The sequence below is a fragment of the Notamacropus eugenii genome, chromosome 1 (assembly GCF_028372415.1).
Source record: "Notamacropus eugenii isolate mMacEug1 chromosome 1, mMacEug1.pri_v2, whole genome shotgun sequence".
NCBI lineage: Eukaryota > Metazoa > Chordata > Mammalia > Diprotodontia > Macropodidae > Notamacropus > Notamacropus eugenii.
Window position 1 is genome coordinate 293,470,931 of NC_092872.1, and position 14,690 is coordinate 293,485,620.

At 37.0% G+C, this 14,690-nt stretch overlaps 1 protein-coding gene across 3 annotated transcripts in view; it reads right to left on the reverse strand.

The window, feature by feature from the left end:
- The window catches only part of PSEN1 (presenilin 1), a 69,649-nt gene that overhangs the window by 34,947 nt on the left and 20,012 nt on the right, over positions 1-14,690 (reverse strand). For all 3 annotated transcript variants that reach the window (XM_072629204.1, XM_072629205.1, XM_072629203.1), the window contains exons 3-4: positions 8,851-9,107; positions 7,883-8,024 (exon numbers count right to left, since the gene is read on the reverse strand). In XM_072629204.1, the coding sequence (XP_072485305.1) occupies positions 7,883-8,024; positions 8,851-9,107 (399 nt within the window). The remainder of the gene's footprint in view (positions 1-7,882; positions 8,025-8,850; positions 9,108-14,690) is intronic.

Genomic DNA, 14,690 nt, shown 5'->3' on the forward strand with positions numbered 1-14,690 from the left:
GATAAATAATGACTATAATAATAAAAAACATGAATAATAGCTTAACAGGGAATAAAAGACAGTACGTGCAAATTCAATTTATGTCCATGACTTAATAGCACTCTCTTGGGATCACAGACAAGGAAAACATGAGTCTCCTAACTCTGTGAAGTCCCCTCAGCTTTCCCATATAATAGGTGCATAATCACTGTAGCCGGTTTCACAGAAAGGAACCATTACTTCAACGCAAAGAAATAATTCATTCTAACACTCCTTCAATAGCATTCCCTGAAACACTGTTACATTAATAAACTTTTGCAACTTCACTTGTAAAACGTACTTTTTCAACCGAATTGTAAAAAACTGCATGGGATATATTATCAGTTTTTTTCATACTCTACTTGTTTTAATTTTTTTTACAGTTCTGTATCTTTCACAAGGACATTACACAACCTTTTCAAATTGTCAAGCATTTATTTGGTGGTTTTCAGAACAGGTTATGGCAAGTTTCTAAACTTCAGAGATTCAAATGATTATACTGCATTTTACAATCCTACCCATAGTGTTTTGTTTCTCCAAAGTCAATTTTAGTTAATGAAACCTGAACAAAATTAGATGCCAACATGAAAAAAAAAATGACTGTGAATTTCTGGCTGTATACAAATTTTCTGTAAGCAGTCTGAAAATGTGTGAGCTAAAAGAGCAAAACTACAAAAAACAGAAAAATCATGATATACTTAGTAGTAAAATCACTATTAAATAAAATAAAATTTAAAAATTTTTTAAAAATAAACAGTTAGTTCAAGGGCTAATAATGCAGTTTAGAGATTGAGTGTCCAGTTGCTTCTCCAGTCTGCTTTGGCCATTTTCCTTTTCATTTATACTGCCTCTGAAGCCACAGAGAAATGAAATTTAACTAACTAATTAGTGTTAAAGGAAAAAATACTAGACTGGGAGACAGGAGACTTGGATTGAAATTCCAGATGTGGCACACAGTAGCCATGTATCTTTAGGCAAGTAAAATCACCTTCCCAAGCTTCAGTTTCCTCGTCTACAAAATGAGGTTAGACAAAATGATTTCTAAGTTCCCACCCAGCTATAAATCCTATAATCTGATCTTAGGATCGCTGTCCTTTCAAATTTTAACTGGGCAACTCTTCACTGATTTAAAAAAAAAAAAAAGTATGACAGTGTTAGTCACATCCTGCCAGAGAGGTGACAGAAACAAAATGCAGAACAAGATAAACATTTTTGGATACAGTCAATGTGGAATATGTTTTGCTGGGCTATGCATATTTATTATAAGGATTTTCTTTTTTTCTTTGTTGTGTAACTGGGGAGAGGGGTTAGAAGGAAGGAGAGATAGAAACTTGTAAAAATATTTTTTTTTAAAAGGTAGGATATAAACTTGGCCTAGAAAAGAGATGAGGAGATGAAAATCCCTTTCTTATTTGTAGAGGCAGGGGCCCTACGCAAGTGGAACACTGCATATACTGTTAGACTTCTTTGATGTTTTGTTTAATTTGGTCAACTTCTCCCTCCCCCCTTCTTTTTTATTCTTTGGTACCAGGCTACAGAAGGGAAGAAGGATTGTTTTTGGAAACGAAGGTGATGTAAAAACAAAAAAATGCCAATTTTTAAAAATTAAAAACAATGACAGCAGCAGCAAGGGTTGAAATGATTAGCAGAAAAGAACTTTTAGATTCTGAGAAGATTTCAAACATCTATCTCCCACAGCCCAGGCCGTAAAGCTGGTGATGCTGTTTTGATGGTAAGGAATTCTCACTCGTCCAATACTCCAATGGACCTGTGGTCTTAATGGTGAGGACATATTCTAATGATCTAAATGGTAATACAACCATGTCTGATCATTCTGTATCCTTCCTGTTCATGTTCTCTTGTAAATTTGACATGCAACATATTACATGGACCCTCCTCCAACTCTCCTGAAAATGCACAGACATCAAGAAGCACATGGGTTATCAGTCATCCTTCAAAATCAATCAACAAACATTTGTTAAGCACCCACTATGTCAGGCACTGTGCTAAGCACTGGAGATAGAGAAAAAGGCCAAAGACAGGCCATGCCCTCAAAGAGCTTACAATCTAACTAACTTCTGCTATGTGACTACACAATCTTTTCCAGTCATACATTTCTCTAATGATATTAATAATACAATATAATATAACTTTATTTTTCCAACAAGAGGGTCATTTTCACTTGAATACTTGGCAAGGATTAGGATTTCATTTTAATCTGAACAATGTATCTTAATAAAGATAGGGCCGTAAACCATAGGTACCTATGTATGCAGCAGTATATAGATTATGGTGCATTAGATGGTCAAAACCTCTATTACTTGGTTAAAATCAGGAATGATTATATGCTAATACAAACTATGAATACTGAATGGCACCCAGAGAAGCTGACTATAAATATATTAGGCTAGTCTAACATTTACTGTGAACTCCAATGGTCTCATTATTAATAAACAAATCCTTACATTTGTAAAGTTCATAAAGCACTTTCACATGTATTGTCTCATGCAATGAAAATAAGATGAGATAGGGATAGGCTAAATTCTGCATTCTAAGAATCACAGCATAGAAGGGTGATATAGGGATTAGAGCTACATCACTCTAAATACCTGATCAGTGGTAGGAGCAGGAGCCAGCTAAATACAGAGAGATAAAGCTGTATTTAAACTTTATTGTCCTCACAATCCATAGCCAATTAATCACCAAAGCCAGCCAATTCATGCTCTGCTGCAATTCTTGGGCCCGTTCTTCTTCCCTATTCCCATAATCCTATACTGGCCTCTTAAATTTTTCAATTTCTAGTTTGTGAGGCTCAAATGATTCATGATGACAGTAGTTAAATATGATATGAGAGCAAAATGAAAAGAACCCTTAAGACCATCATTTTTAGATTTTGACTGAAAAGAGAACTGGAAACGATTGCAAATTTTTGAGAAAGGTGACAGGAACAAAATTTTACTTTTGGGTAATTATTTTTGTTCTTAAAGGGGTAAATTCAAAAGAGTATCTTCAGGCTTTCAAGAAAGTTAGTTAATAAGATAATGCATAAGTTCAAACATGAAAAAATTGAAGTCTGATGAGGGACTATAAGAACAGAGAGAAAAGAGGAAGCAAACTGGTAGGCTCTGGTGATATGAATGGCAAATAACATGGAGAAACTGAAAATGGCTAACAAAGACAGCTAATAATAACTGAGAAAATGAAAAGTGGTTAAGAGTAGAGGAAAGAAAAGACAGTGAGGTCAATCTCAGACTAAGCTTTAGATACCAGCAGCTATCCAAGTAGAGATAACCTGCAGAGAATATGGAGTATGTGAATGAGAACATGCTGAGACCAGGCTAGAGATGATGGTTTAGGACCAGTCAGTAATTTAAACTATAAGAAAGTATGGGATATTTGAAGAAGTAGTAAGAGGGGCATAAAAGACCCCAAAGAATAGCCTTGGGGGACTTTCCCAGATAGGCAGGAGAGGAAGAAAAACTGAGGGTGCTGAATAAAAGGGCAAAAAAAGTAATGTGACCTGTCAAGAAGCCTCTCTTGACTGTTAAGGAAGATAGTGGAATGTCCAAGACAGAAAACCTAGAGAGGTGAGAAGACACAAAGGGAATTTTATAAAGAGAATAAACTCGATACCTCAGCAGGAACTACTTCTATGGAGAAATAAGAGAGGAAATCAGGATTCTAAGATATAAATAATGATGAAATGGAGGAAGTCCATCTAAAAAAGATTAGGAAGACTCATATGTGTTTAGAGCAGAAGGTAATGAATATCACATCACAGAATACATAGAAAGGTAAAAGAGACAACTTTATTCTAAAATTAATAATTAACAACAGCTAGCATTTACATAATGCTTAAAGCACTGTGCTAAGTAGTTTACAAATATCTCATTTAATCTTCACTAGAACCTTGGGAAGTAGCTCATTTTAGTAGCTATTTTATAGTTGGGGAAACTAAGGCAGGCAGAGAATAAGTGACTTGCCCAGGGTCATACAACTAGTCTCTGAAGCCACATTTGAACTCATGTCTTCCTAACTACAGGCCTAGCACTCAATCTACTGCACCATCTAGCTGCCTTAATAACCAAGAATGATCAAGGTATGAAATAAACAAAGGCCAGAAAAGGCAGGATATAATTCACATATAGTGTCACAAAAAGAGGTGAGAAATACAGATAAAGAGTAACTCAGAAAATGGTGGAGTAACAGCACGTACTTTCTAGAGGGCTGCCCCCAAATCCAGCCAAAATACCTGTAAAAAATGGCTCTAAACAAATTCTGGAGCTGCAGAACCCACAGAATGACAGAGTGAAGCAAAATCTCCAGCCCAAGACAGCCTGAAAGGTCACTGGGAAGTGTCTATCATGCCATGCTTGGAGCAGAGCGCATTCCACTGCGAGTGCACAGAGGGGACCTGAGCAGGCCTTGGGGAGACTGAATCTCTCACACCTGGGGTGGTTTCCAGACTTCATGACTCCAAAATGCTGAGGATAAACTGGGGGGTCAGGGAGAAAAGCCTGTGAGACCAGTGCAGGAGAGTGGAGGGGACCAGCTCCAGTCCCAGGGCAGAAGAGGGGGGAGGAGGTAGAGGAACGCACGGCAACTACAGCCATAGTTGGGGCAGCTACAGCCAGTGTTTCTGGAGCTCTAAGCCCACAGATTTAGGGGGGATAGAGCAGCTGACAGTACACCCCCCCCATCCCCACTGGAAGAAGAGAACTACCTTGACAAAGAGCTCAAAAGTCAAGTAAATGGCTGTGGAAATGAGCAAAAACCGGAAAAAGAATTAGACTATAGAATCTTACTTTGGTGACAAGGAAGACCAAAGCATGCAAACAGAAGAAAACAAAGTCAAAGCTCCTCCATCCAAAGCCTATAAGAAAAATATGAATTGGTCTCAGGTCATGGAAGAGCTCAAAAAAGGATTCCGAAAATCAAATAAGAGGAGTAGAGCAAAAATTGGGAAGACAAATGAGGGTGACACAAGAAAATCATGAAAAATGAGTTAACTGCTTGCTAAAGGAGACCCAAAAAAATTCTGAAGAAAATAACACTAAAAAATAGACTAACCCAAATGGTAAAAGAGATCCAAAAAGTCAATGAGGACAATGCCCTAAAAAGCAGAATTGGCCAGATGGAAAAGGAGATTCAAAAGCTCACTGAAGAAAGTAATTCCTTAAAGATTAGAATGGAGCAGATGGAAGCTAATGACTTTATGAAAAATCAAGAACAAAACCAAAGGAATGAAAAAATAGCAGACAATGTGAAATATCTCACTGGAAAAACAAATGACCTGGAAAACTGATCCAGGAGAGACAATTTAAAAATTACGGGACTAACTGAAAGTCATGATCAAAAAAAAGAGCCTAGACATCATCTTTCATGAAATTATCAAGATAAACTGCCCTGATATTCTAGAACCAGAGGGCAAAATAAATATTGAAAGAATCCACCAATCACCTCCTGAAAGAGATACAAAAAGGAAAACTCCTAGGAACATTGTGCCCAAATTCTAGAGCTCCCAGGTCAAGGAGAAAATATTGCAAGCACCCAGAAAGAAACAATTCAAGTATTGTGGAAATAAAATCAGGATAACACAGGATTTAGCAGCTTCTACATTAAGGGACTGAAGGGCTTGGAATATGACATTCCAGAAGTCAAAGGGACTAAGATTAAAACCAAGAATCACCTACCCAGCAAAACTGAGTATAATACTTCAGGGGAAAAAATGGTCATTTAATTAAATAGAAGACTTTCAAGCATTCTTGATGAAAAGACCAGAGCTGAATAGAAAATCTGACTTTCAAACACTAGAATGAAGAGAAGCATAAAAAGGTAAAGAGGAAAAAGAAATCATAAGGGACTTACTAAAGCTGAACTGTTCACATTCCTACATGGAAAGATCACATTTGTAACTCTTCAGACTTTTCTCAGGATTTGGGGAGTTGGTGGGATTATATACATATAGACAGAGGGCACAGGGTGAGTTGAATAGGAAGGGATGATATCTAAAAAAGTAAAATTAAGGGGTGAGAGAGGAATATATTGGGGGGAGAAATGGAATGGGGCAAATTCTCTCTCATAAAAGAGGCAAGAAAAAGTTTTTTCAATGAAAAGGGGGGAGGTGAGAAGGAAAAAGTGAAGCTTAGTCTCATCACATTGGCTTAAGGAGGGAGTAACATTCACACTCAATTTGGTATGAAAATCTATCTCACACTACAGGAAAGTAGGGGAGAAGGCAATAAGTGGGGTATGGGGGGATGATAGAAGGGAGGGCAAATGGGAGGAGGGAGCAATTAGAAGTAAACACTTTTGGGGAAGGACAAGGTCAAAAGAGAGAACAGAATAAATGGGAGGCAGGATAGGATTGAGGGAAACAGAATTAGTCTTTCACAACACGACTTTTATGGAAGTCTTTTGCATAGCTACACATGTATAACCTATATTGAATTGCTTGCCTTCTCGGTGGAGAGGGAGGAAGGGAGAGAAGTTGGAACTCAAAGTTTTCAAAATGAATGTTAAAAATTATTTTTATATGCAACTAGGAAATAAGAAATACAGGTACTGGGGTATAGAAATCTATCTTGCCCCACAAGAAAATAGAGGAGATGGGGATAAGGGAAGGGAGGGTTGTGACAGAACGGAGGGAGAAGGGGTAATCAAAATGCACAGTGTCTTGGGGTGGGGGTTGGGGAGAGATGTGGAGAAAATTTGGAATTCAAAATCTTGTGGAAATAAAACTAAACTAAAAATAAATAAATAATTTTTTTTAAAAAAAGTAATTCAACTAAAAGAGAGATTATAAATAATCAGAATCAAGGATTTTTATAGTTTTTTCTCTGTCATCAACCAAGCCCCAACTCTCTTACATCTTCATATGCCAAATGAAGGAAGAGTATAGTCATTCAGTGAAGTTTTCTCCTCTAGTTAATCAGAAGGCCAATAAAAAGTATTAAGAGATTACACTCTACATTTCCCAATGCAGAAGGGGTCAACTTAAGAATAAACAGTTCTAAAAAGAATTGCAAACTATGAGCCACATGAAATATTGCTCCAGATCAATAATAACAAAAGAAAAATACTAATTAAAAGAACTTTTAGATTTCACCTCACATCCAGAAAATTGGGAAAGAAAAAAAATTGAAATAATCACAGTTATAGAGACTTCTGGAAATCAAGCATACTAATACACTATTGGTAAGCTATGAACTAAACCCAACAGTTTGGTTAGCAATTGGGAATTATGCAAAGGTGACTATAATGTTCACACTCATTGAACTGGACAAAGTAGATGCCTATTAATCATGGAATGGCCAAACAAATTGTGGTACATCAACATAACAGGATGCTATTGTGTTATAAGAAATGATCAAGGTATTGTACTTCACTGGAGAAACATGGCAAATTCATTACATGAACTAATGAAGAATAAAGTCAAACGAACCAGGAAAATAATACACACAAAATTGGCCCCAAAGAAGAGATGAGAAAATGCACTTGCATCCCTTATTTGGAGAGTAAGAAAATGTGGGCATTAGATGTTGGATATACTGTCAGATTGAGATTATATGTTGGTCAAGTTTTGCTAAATGTTCCAACCCCCAGAACCCCGCCTTTTTAAATTCTTTATTAAAAGGGATAGTTTGCTGGGTTGTCAAGGAGGGAAGAATATATTCAAAAATGAAGGTGATATAAAAACATAAGCTATCAATGAAAAATTTAAATTAATTTTTTTGTAATACTTATGACTTGACTTTTCCTGGTCTAAAGTAAAGGTAAACATAAGACTGACAAGACTGGAAGGAAATGGTCATTAAAAAAATAGTCAAAACAATAAATCAGGTTCTTACGCTTTTCATCTCACCTTATAGCACCTGTATTTATAAAGTACCACCAATAGGATAGTCATAACCACAATAACACTGATCATGATGGCAGCATTCAGAATGGAGTGCAATGCTCTCTGCCCTACGGTTTCTGTGTCTTCGGTGAACGGAGTATAAATTCTAAAAGAAAACAAAATACAACAAAAGTCCATTGCTATGTCAGAGTATATCCCAAACCATAATTCTGCATCTTCCTCCCCCAACACCACAAAAAGAGAGTATATTCTCAATTAATTTTAAAAATTAACTTTTTTCCAAGTTATTTATTCTGGCAATTTTTTTTAAAAGCACATTATTTACTGAGCAAAGGTATATTCCTTTGCTATAATTTCAAGCGAGGTGCTGGCTCCATCTAGTGGATACTGTACAGGAAGCTAAGTCAAATGATCTTCATTTACTATTTGCTGATAAACAAGACAAAGCACTATGAAGAAGCTAAGGATGATGAAGTGGTTTATAATTCTTGACTTTTAGCTCTAAATAAAGGACTTGATTTCATAAAGACCAAAAATCAAATTGAGTACTAAGATAATATCACATGGTATCAAGAGATTCTCTTTACGTGGCAAAGAATTATCTACAGCAGAGATTCTCAAGTTTTATTCCTTGATTACTTATTATCTTCAAAGAATTCTCCTTTCAAGTCACCTCCTCCAAATCTTTCCTCCTACAAGACCTCCCACAAGAAAACAAAGACAAAGGTTGATCTTGTAGTGTCTAATGTCAGCAAAAATATTATCAAGATTTCCAAGGCCTCTCTATCCTACTCAAAACACTTCAATGGGGATTCAAAATCCTCCTTCCCCTTATCAAAAAACAATCTGCTTTTGAGCATCAGAAGAAGACTACACTTAAGGCACCTTTATTACAAGAAGCCTCTAAAAGTGATAATTGAATCTTTTAAAAGCCTATTTTAGAGAAAAATAAATAAATATATCATACATACAACTGTCCATCCTTCCGGGTATAAAAGCTGACAGATTTGATGGTAGCCACAACCACAACCATGCAGAGTGTAACTGGTACAAACAGCATAATCACATGTTTGGCACCATATTTTAAAGTCAACTCTTCATCTTCTTCATCATCGTGTTCCACCACCTGCCTTGTACCACCCTGGGGTTGTCCATTGGTCTCTGACTCAGGGTTACCATGACGCCGCCTTTCGCTATGTTCATGGCGCTGTCTTTCTCTGCCATCATTCTGAAAAGCATAAACAATTCTTTTTCAGTAAAACACATTTTTTAGTACAGTTAGGCCACAAAGCTAGAAGAACTGGTGCTAACAAAATGATTGTAACAAACATCAATGGTGAGAAATGCCTAACTAAGAGGCAGTCTGGAGTTTAAAAAGTCCTGCCAAACTAGATTATTAACTCTTCTTCAAATACGTGGTCTTTCTTCTCCACGTTTCTCCTTGGGCTATTCTTCCAGCCAAATATGCTTCCCTTCCGATTCCTGCCTACTGAAATCCTCATCCTACTGAACTCTGTCCGCATACCTTCTCTTCCTTTATCATTTTGCCTAGAACTTCCATAGCATTTTGCTTATATTACTCTCAAGATGGGTATTTTATAGCACAATACAAAATTTAGTTGTATTGTAGTATAACGCAGCTTTAAAGGTGCCCTGTCCATTGCAAGTACTCAAATGTCTGCCATATGGATGAATGACATATTCAGGAATATATAATATATATAATTCATAGCATATTCAGGAATATTAATCAGGCATTTTGGCCTATAGTGAAAATCAGTCAGCACTATATTAGACCAGAAGGCTTTTAAACATCACCTGTGCTCCTTTCTCCCTTAATATAATTAATTTCTAATTTGGGTAATATTTGGTTGCTATTGTAAATACTGAAAATTTGTATTACTTTCTAAATTACAGACAGATTTTAACAGAATTCATTACTGCAAAATTTAAGAAGATTTAGCAATAATATTAATAAATAATAGCTAACACTTAATAGAGGCAGCTAGGTAGATCAGTGAATAGAACACTGGGTTTGGAAACAGAAAGACTCATCTACTTGACTTCAAATCTGGTCTCAAACACTTACCAGCTGTGTAACCCTGGGCAATTCACTTAGCCCTGTTTGCTTCAGTTTCCTCATCTGTAAAATAAGCTGGAGAAGGAAATGGAAAACCACTCCAGGATCTTTGCCAAGAAAACCCCAAATAGGGTCATGAAGGATTTGGCATGACCAAAACAACAATGTGAACAACCACAAACAACAATAGCACTTCAAGGTTTACAAAGTGCTTTAAATACACACACACACACACACACACACACACACACACACACACACACCCTCTTTTGATCTTCACACACACACACACACACACACACACACACACACACACACACACACACACACACACACACACACACACACACACACACACACACACACCTCTTTTGATCTTCACAACAACCCTGGAAAGTAGGTACTATGAACTCCATTTTATACATGAGGAAACTGAGGCAAACAGGTCAGAGGCTGACTTGTCCAAGATCACAAAGCTAGGGTCAGAGGCTGGATACGAATTGAGGTCTTTCTCATGTTACCCAGTACTCTATCCACTGTGCCACCTAGATCCAGTTTATTCTCTGCTAGTACTTGCTTGTCACAGGATTACCTACAATATAATAAGGACCTGGTGCAGATCTTTAATGCTATAGTATTAAGGACAAATATTTCTGAAAACTGTTGTAGGTTAATGTTTTGGATGCAATCAAACAGAAGAGGGCTGTATAATGGATAATGGTTTAATAGTTTTGCTTTTGGAGAATACGAGATAATACCCATAATAATAGTTAACATGTCATAGTTCCTTAATAAAAATCCCTTATCTACATTATCTCATTTGAACCTCACAATAACCTGTAAGAAAAGTACCACTATTTTCCTCATTTTATAGATGAGGAAGTTGAGACAAAGAGAGAATAAGTGACTTGACCGAAGTCACAGAGCTGGTAAAGGTCTCTAAGGAACGATTTGAATTCATAGCTTCCTGACTTGAGAGTTTGAGTAACTAGTCCTGTTCCTCTTTTCCCACACTTCAAACACTGTTCTTTCCAGCTATGGTTTGAGAAACAAACAGGGGAGGAATTATCTTGAACTGAGTCATGCTTGCTAACTCCTTGTTAATACACTCAGCTATTCTTCTAATTTCCCATTAGAAATACTAATTTAGGTTGCTCTTCCATGATTACTGAGGGACTACACATGGCAGATTATTAAGGCAGCTAGGTGGCATGATGAACAAAGCAGGGGACTTAAAGAAAAAGGCAAAGAGAAAGAGTTTTCCAAATCCTAAACATCCCTCCTATCGATCTTTTAGCACAACCCTCTTCGCTGAAAACTACTTCAGTAATCTGGGATGGGGAAAGACTTTTTGAGCTTACTTTTCTTTTTAGCTTTTCCTCCGATTCAGTATTACATTCCCCTACTATTTGACTCCCAGATTTCCTTTTGGCCACTTTTCTAAACCTTTTCTCATCCTGGGAAATTGATGTTTACCACCTGACTGCCTCTGCAGAGTGACTATGGTTGGAAAGGAAGGGAACCTGCCAAAGCAACAGGATGGCATTCTCGGGTAACTCTCCCTGAGCAGTCACAAAACAGACCAATATCCCCCACCCAAAGAAAAGCCAGCATTTCTCCCTCTCGCCTCACCTCGAGTGTTGTTTGAGTGAGCCCTACAAAGTCAAGAATATTTATCTTCTTTTTGATCTTGTTTATTATTTATTATTCTTATCTCATTTATCTTGTCCTTAGGAGTATATGGAGATATTCAAAAACTGGATTTCCAAGAGGGACAAAAATGTACTCATGATACACTTTTAAGTTTAAATGGCTTTATTAACATTTTCTCCATTACTTAATGAAGTCTAGTCAATCAACAAAACAACTATGCAGCCCTTATGTGCAGTGTTTGTTAATTTCTGAGGTGTAAATGCTTACCTTGAAAATTTAATAATGAGCTCATGGTATGAGCTGGCTCCAGCACCCCCATTTGTCCTCCTTTTCCTTACCAATGTCTTATCAAAGAAATCTTTACTACATACAGGACACTGCTCCTGATTACCCTATCTACCAGACAAGCTACTTCCTTTCATGACATTTTCCTCCTTCTCAGAGTCTCAATATTAAGTTTTTAGTATGAACCTGTCACAAATCTGATCATTTCTGAAGTTAGTCAAATAAAAGAAATACTACTTTTCTATTCTTAACAAAAGTACATAAGTTCTGAAGTAAATGATTGGGGGCAAGGGAAGGTTGCAGTTACCTGTGGGAGAGTTGCAAACTATGGCATAGTAAGATGTCAGTGTTGCTATATGACACTTATGGGATGAAAATAATTGAGAATTAAAAGTACCAATGATTACTGTATTGCTGGATTGACTGTTTGAGAGGCAAAAATTGAAAATAGAAGTTAGAGATAAATAATGACTAATTTCTAGAGACTTCAGGGATTAGAAGGAATGACTTATGTTAATGACATCATTTCAAATAGGGAGGGGACATGTGAGGAATGATTAAGGCCTTTTGGCAAGTATGTTTATGATTATGCCAGGATTCCCAAGGTTTTAGTGAGTTCCCTTTTGAAAGAGGATAATTCCTTCATTTCTAAAATATATAGAAAACCGAGTCAAATTTACAAGAATAAAAGTCATCCCCCAATTGATAAATGATTAAAGGATATGAACAGGCAGTTTTCAGAGGAAGAAATTAAAGTTATCTATAGTCATATGAAAAAATGTTCTAAAACACTACTGATGTAAATCTAAACTCTGAGGTACCACATCACACCTATCAGATTGGCTAACATGACAAAATAGGAAGATGATAAATGTTGGAGAAGATGTGGGAGAGTTGGAACACTGATTCATTGTTGGTGGAGCTGTGAACTGATCCAACCATTCTGGAGGGCAATTTGGAACTATGTCCAAAGGTCTACAAAAATGTGTACCCTTTGACCCAGCAATATCGCTTCTAGGACTGTATCCCAAAGAGATCATAAAAATGGGAAAAGAACCCCATATTTGCATATCCCTCCCTCATTTCTTTTGAGCACTAGACTCACATCACTAATTATGGTTGCACGCCTTCACCCAGATACCCATTAGACACCTCAAACTTAAGACATCCAAAACAACTCAATATCTTTTCCTGTATTTCCCACCTTTCCAAATCTTTTATTTCTGATAATAGCACCACCATGCTTCCAATAAGTCACCTAGGTTCTCAACAGTGGAGTCAACCTTGACTCCTTAACCTTCTTCATGCCACATATCCAATCAGTAGCAAATTTTTGTCAACTGTATCTCCAACACATCTCCAGCATACATCCCTCTTTACCGCTTGGCTTGGTTCAGGCCCTTAACATTTCTCCCTTGGGCAAAGCAAAACAAAAAAACAAAACTAATATCCCCCTAAGCTGTCTCCCTTCCTGAAGTCTCCTCTTTCTAAACTATTCTCTATATCGTTTACAAACTGATAATCCTAAAATACAGGCCAGACGCTGTCGCTACCGTATCCAAGAAGTTTCAGTGCTTTCCTATAGCCTCCAACATAAAATACAAACTCCTTGGTTTGGCATTTAAAGGCCTTCAAAATCTGGCTCCAACCTATGGTACAGCAAAAAAAGTACTGGTTCTGGAGTCAGAGGACCTGATTTTAAACTCCATTTCTCAAGCTTGGAGGAATCACTCACCTCCCAGGGCCTTACAGTTTCTTCAACTGTAAAGGGACAGAGTTAGTTTATGTGACCTCTGAAGAGTCTTGCAGTTCTAGGTCCATGATCCTATCTTCCAAATTGATTTTACATCCCTCCTCCTTCACATACTCTACCCTCCAGCTTCAAAGTTTTATTTGCTACTCCCTGATCACAACATTCCATTTGCCATCTCCATGACTTTGAACAGGCCTATACACCATGACCAGAATGTTCTCCCTTCTTATGGCCACTTTCTAAAATTCTTAGTTCCCTTAAAGATTCAGCTGAAGTGCCACTTCCTGTGAAAGTCCTTTTACAGGTTCATAGACTCAGAACTGGAAGTGACCTCAGAAGTCATCTAGTCTAACTTCCTCATTTTGCAGATGAGGAAAGTGAGACCCACAGCAGTGAAGCAAGTTGTGAGGCAAGAGTAGCAGAGGCAGGATTTGAACTTAAGTACTCTGACTAGGAAGTCACTGCCCTTTCCACTACACCATACTGCTCCTAATTGCTCATTCCTTCCTTATTTCTCCAGTTGTTACTGCTTTCCTTGCTCCCTCAAAAAACACCATGCAACTACCTTGTAAGTATTTTGTATTTACTCATTTGTGCACATGTTGCTTTGCCTCCTTGAGAGGAGGGACTGTTTCATTTTTGCCTTTGTATCCACATCGTATCTATTACATAGAAGACATTTAATAAATACTTGTTGAATTTATGGATTCTCTGTACAGGATACAGTTTGATCAACGCTTAGAGTTGAAAGATGAGGATTCTAAGCCTTTATTCTAGAGTAGAATCATAAATAAAAATCTGGCATATCAAATGAAAAACTTTACTGATTAAAAGCAACCTGTTTCTACAACAGAGAATTCCAGTGGACATCAGAGACTTTCCTGTAGTGTTCTATTTCTATAATTTTAGGAAAGGACAAAATGTGTAAGCTGTTGAAGTAACTAGTTAAAATATTATTAAATATTTACAAATTGTTAAAGAGTGTGTTAGGCTTGAGTTTTTGATCTTCTATAAAATTATCAAGATCTCTACCAATCCAA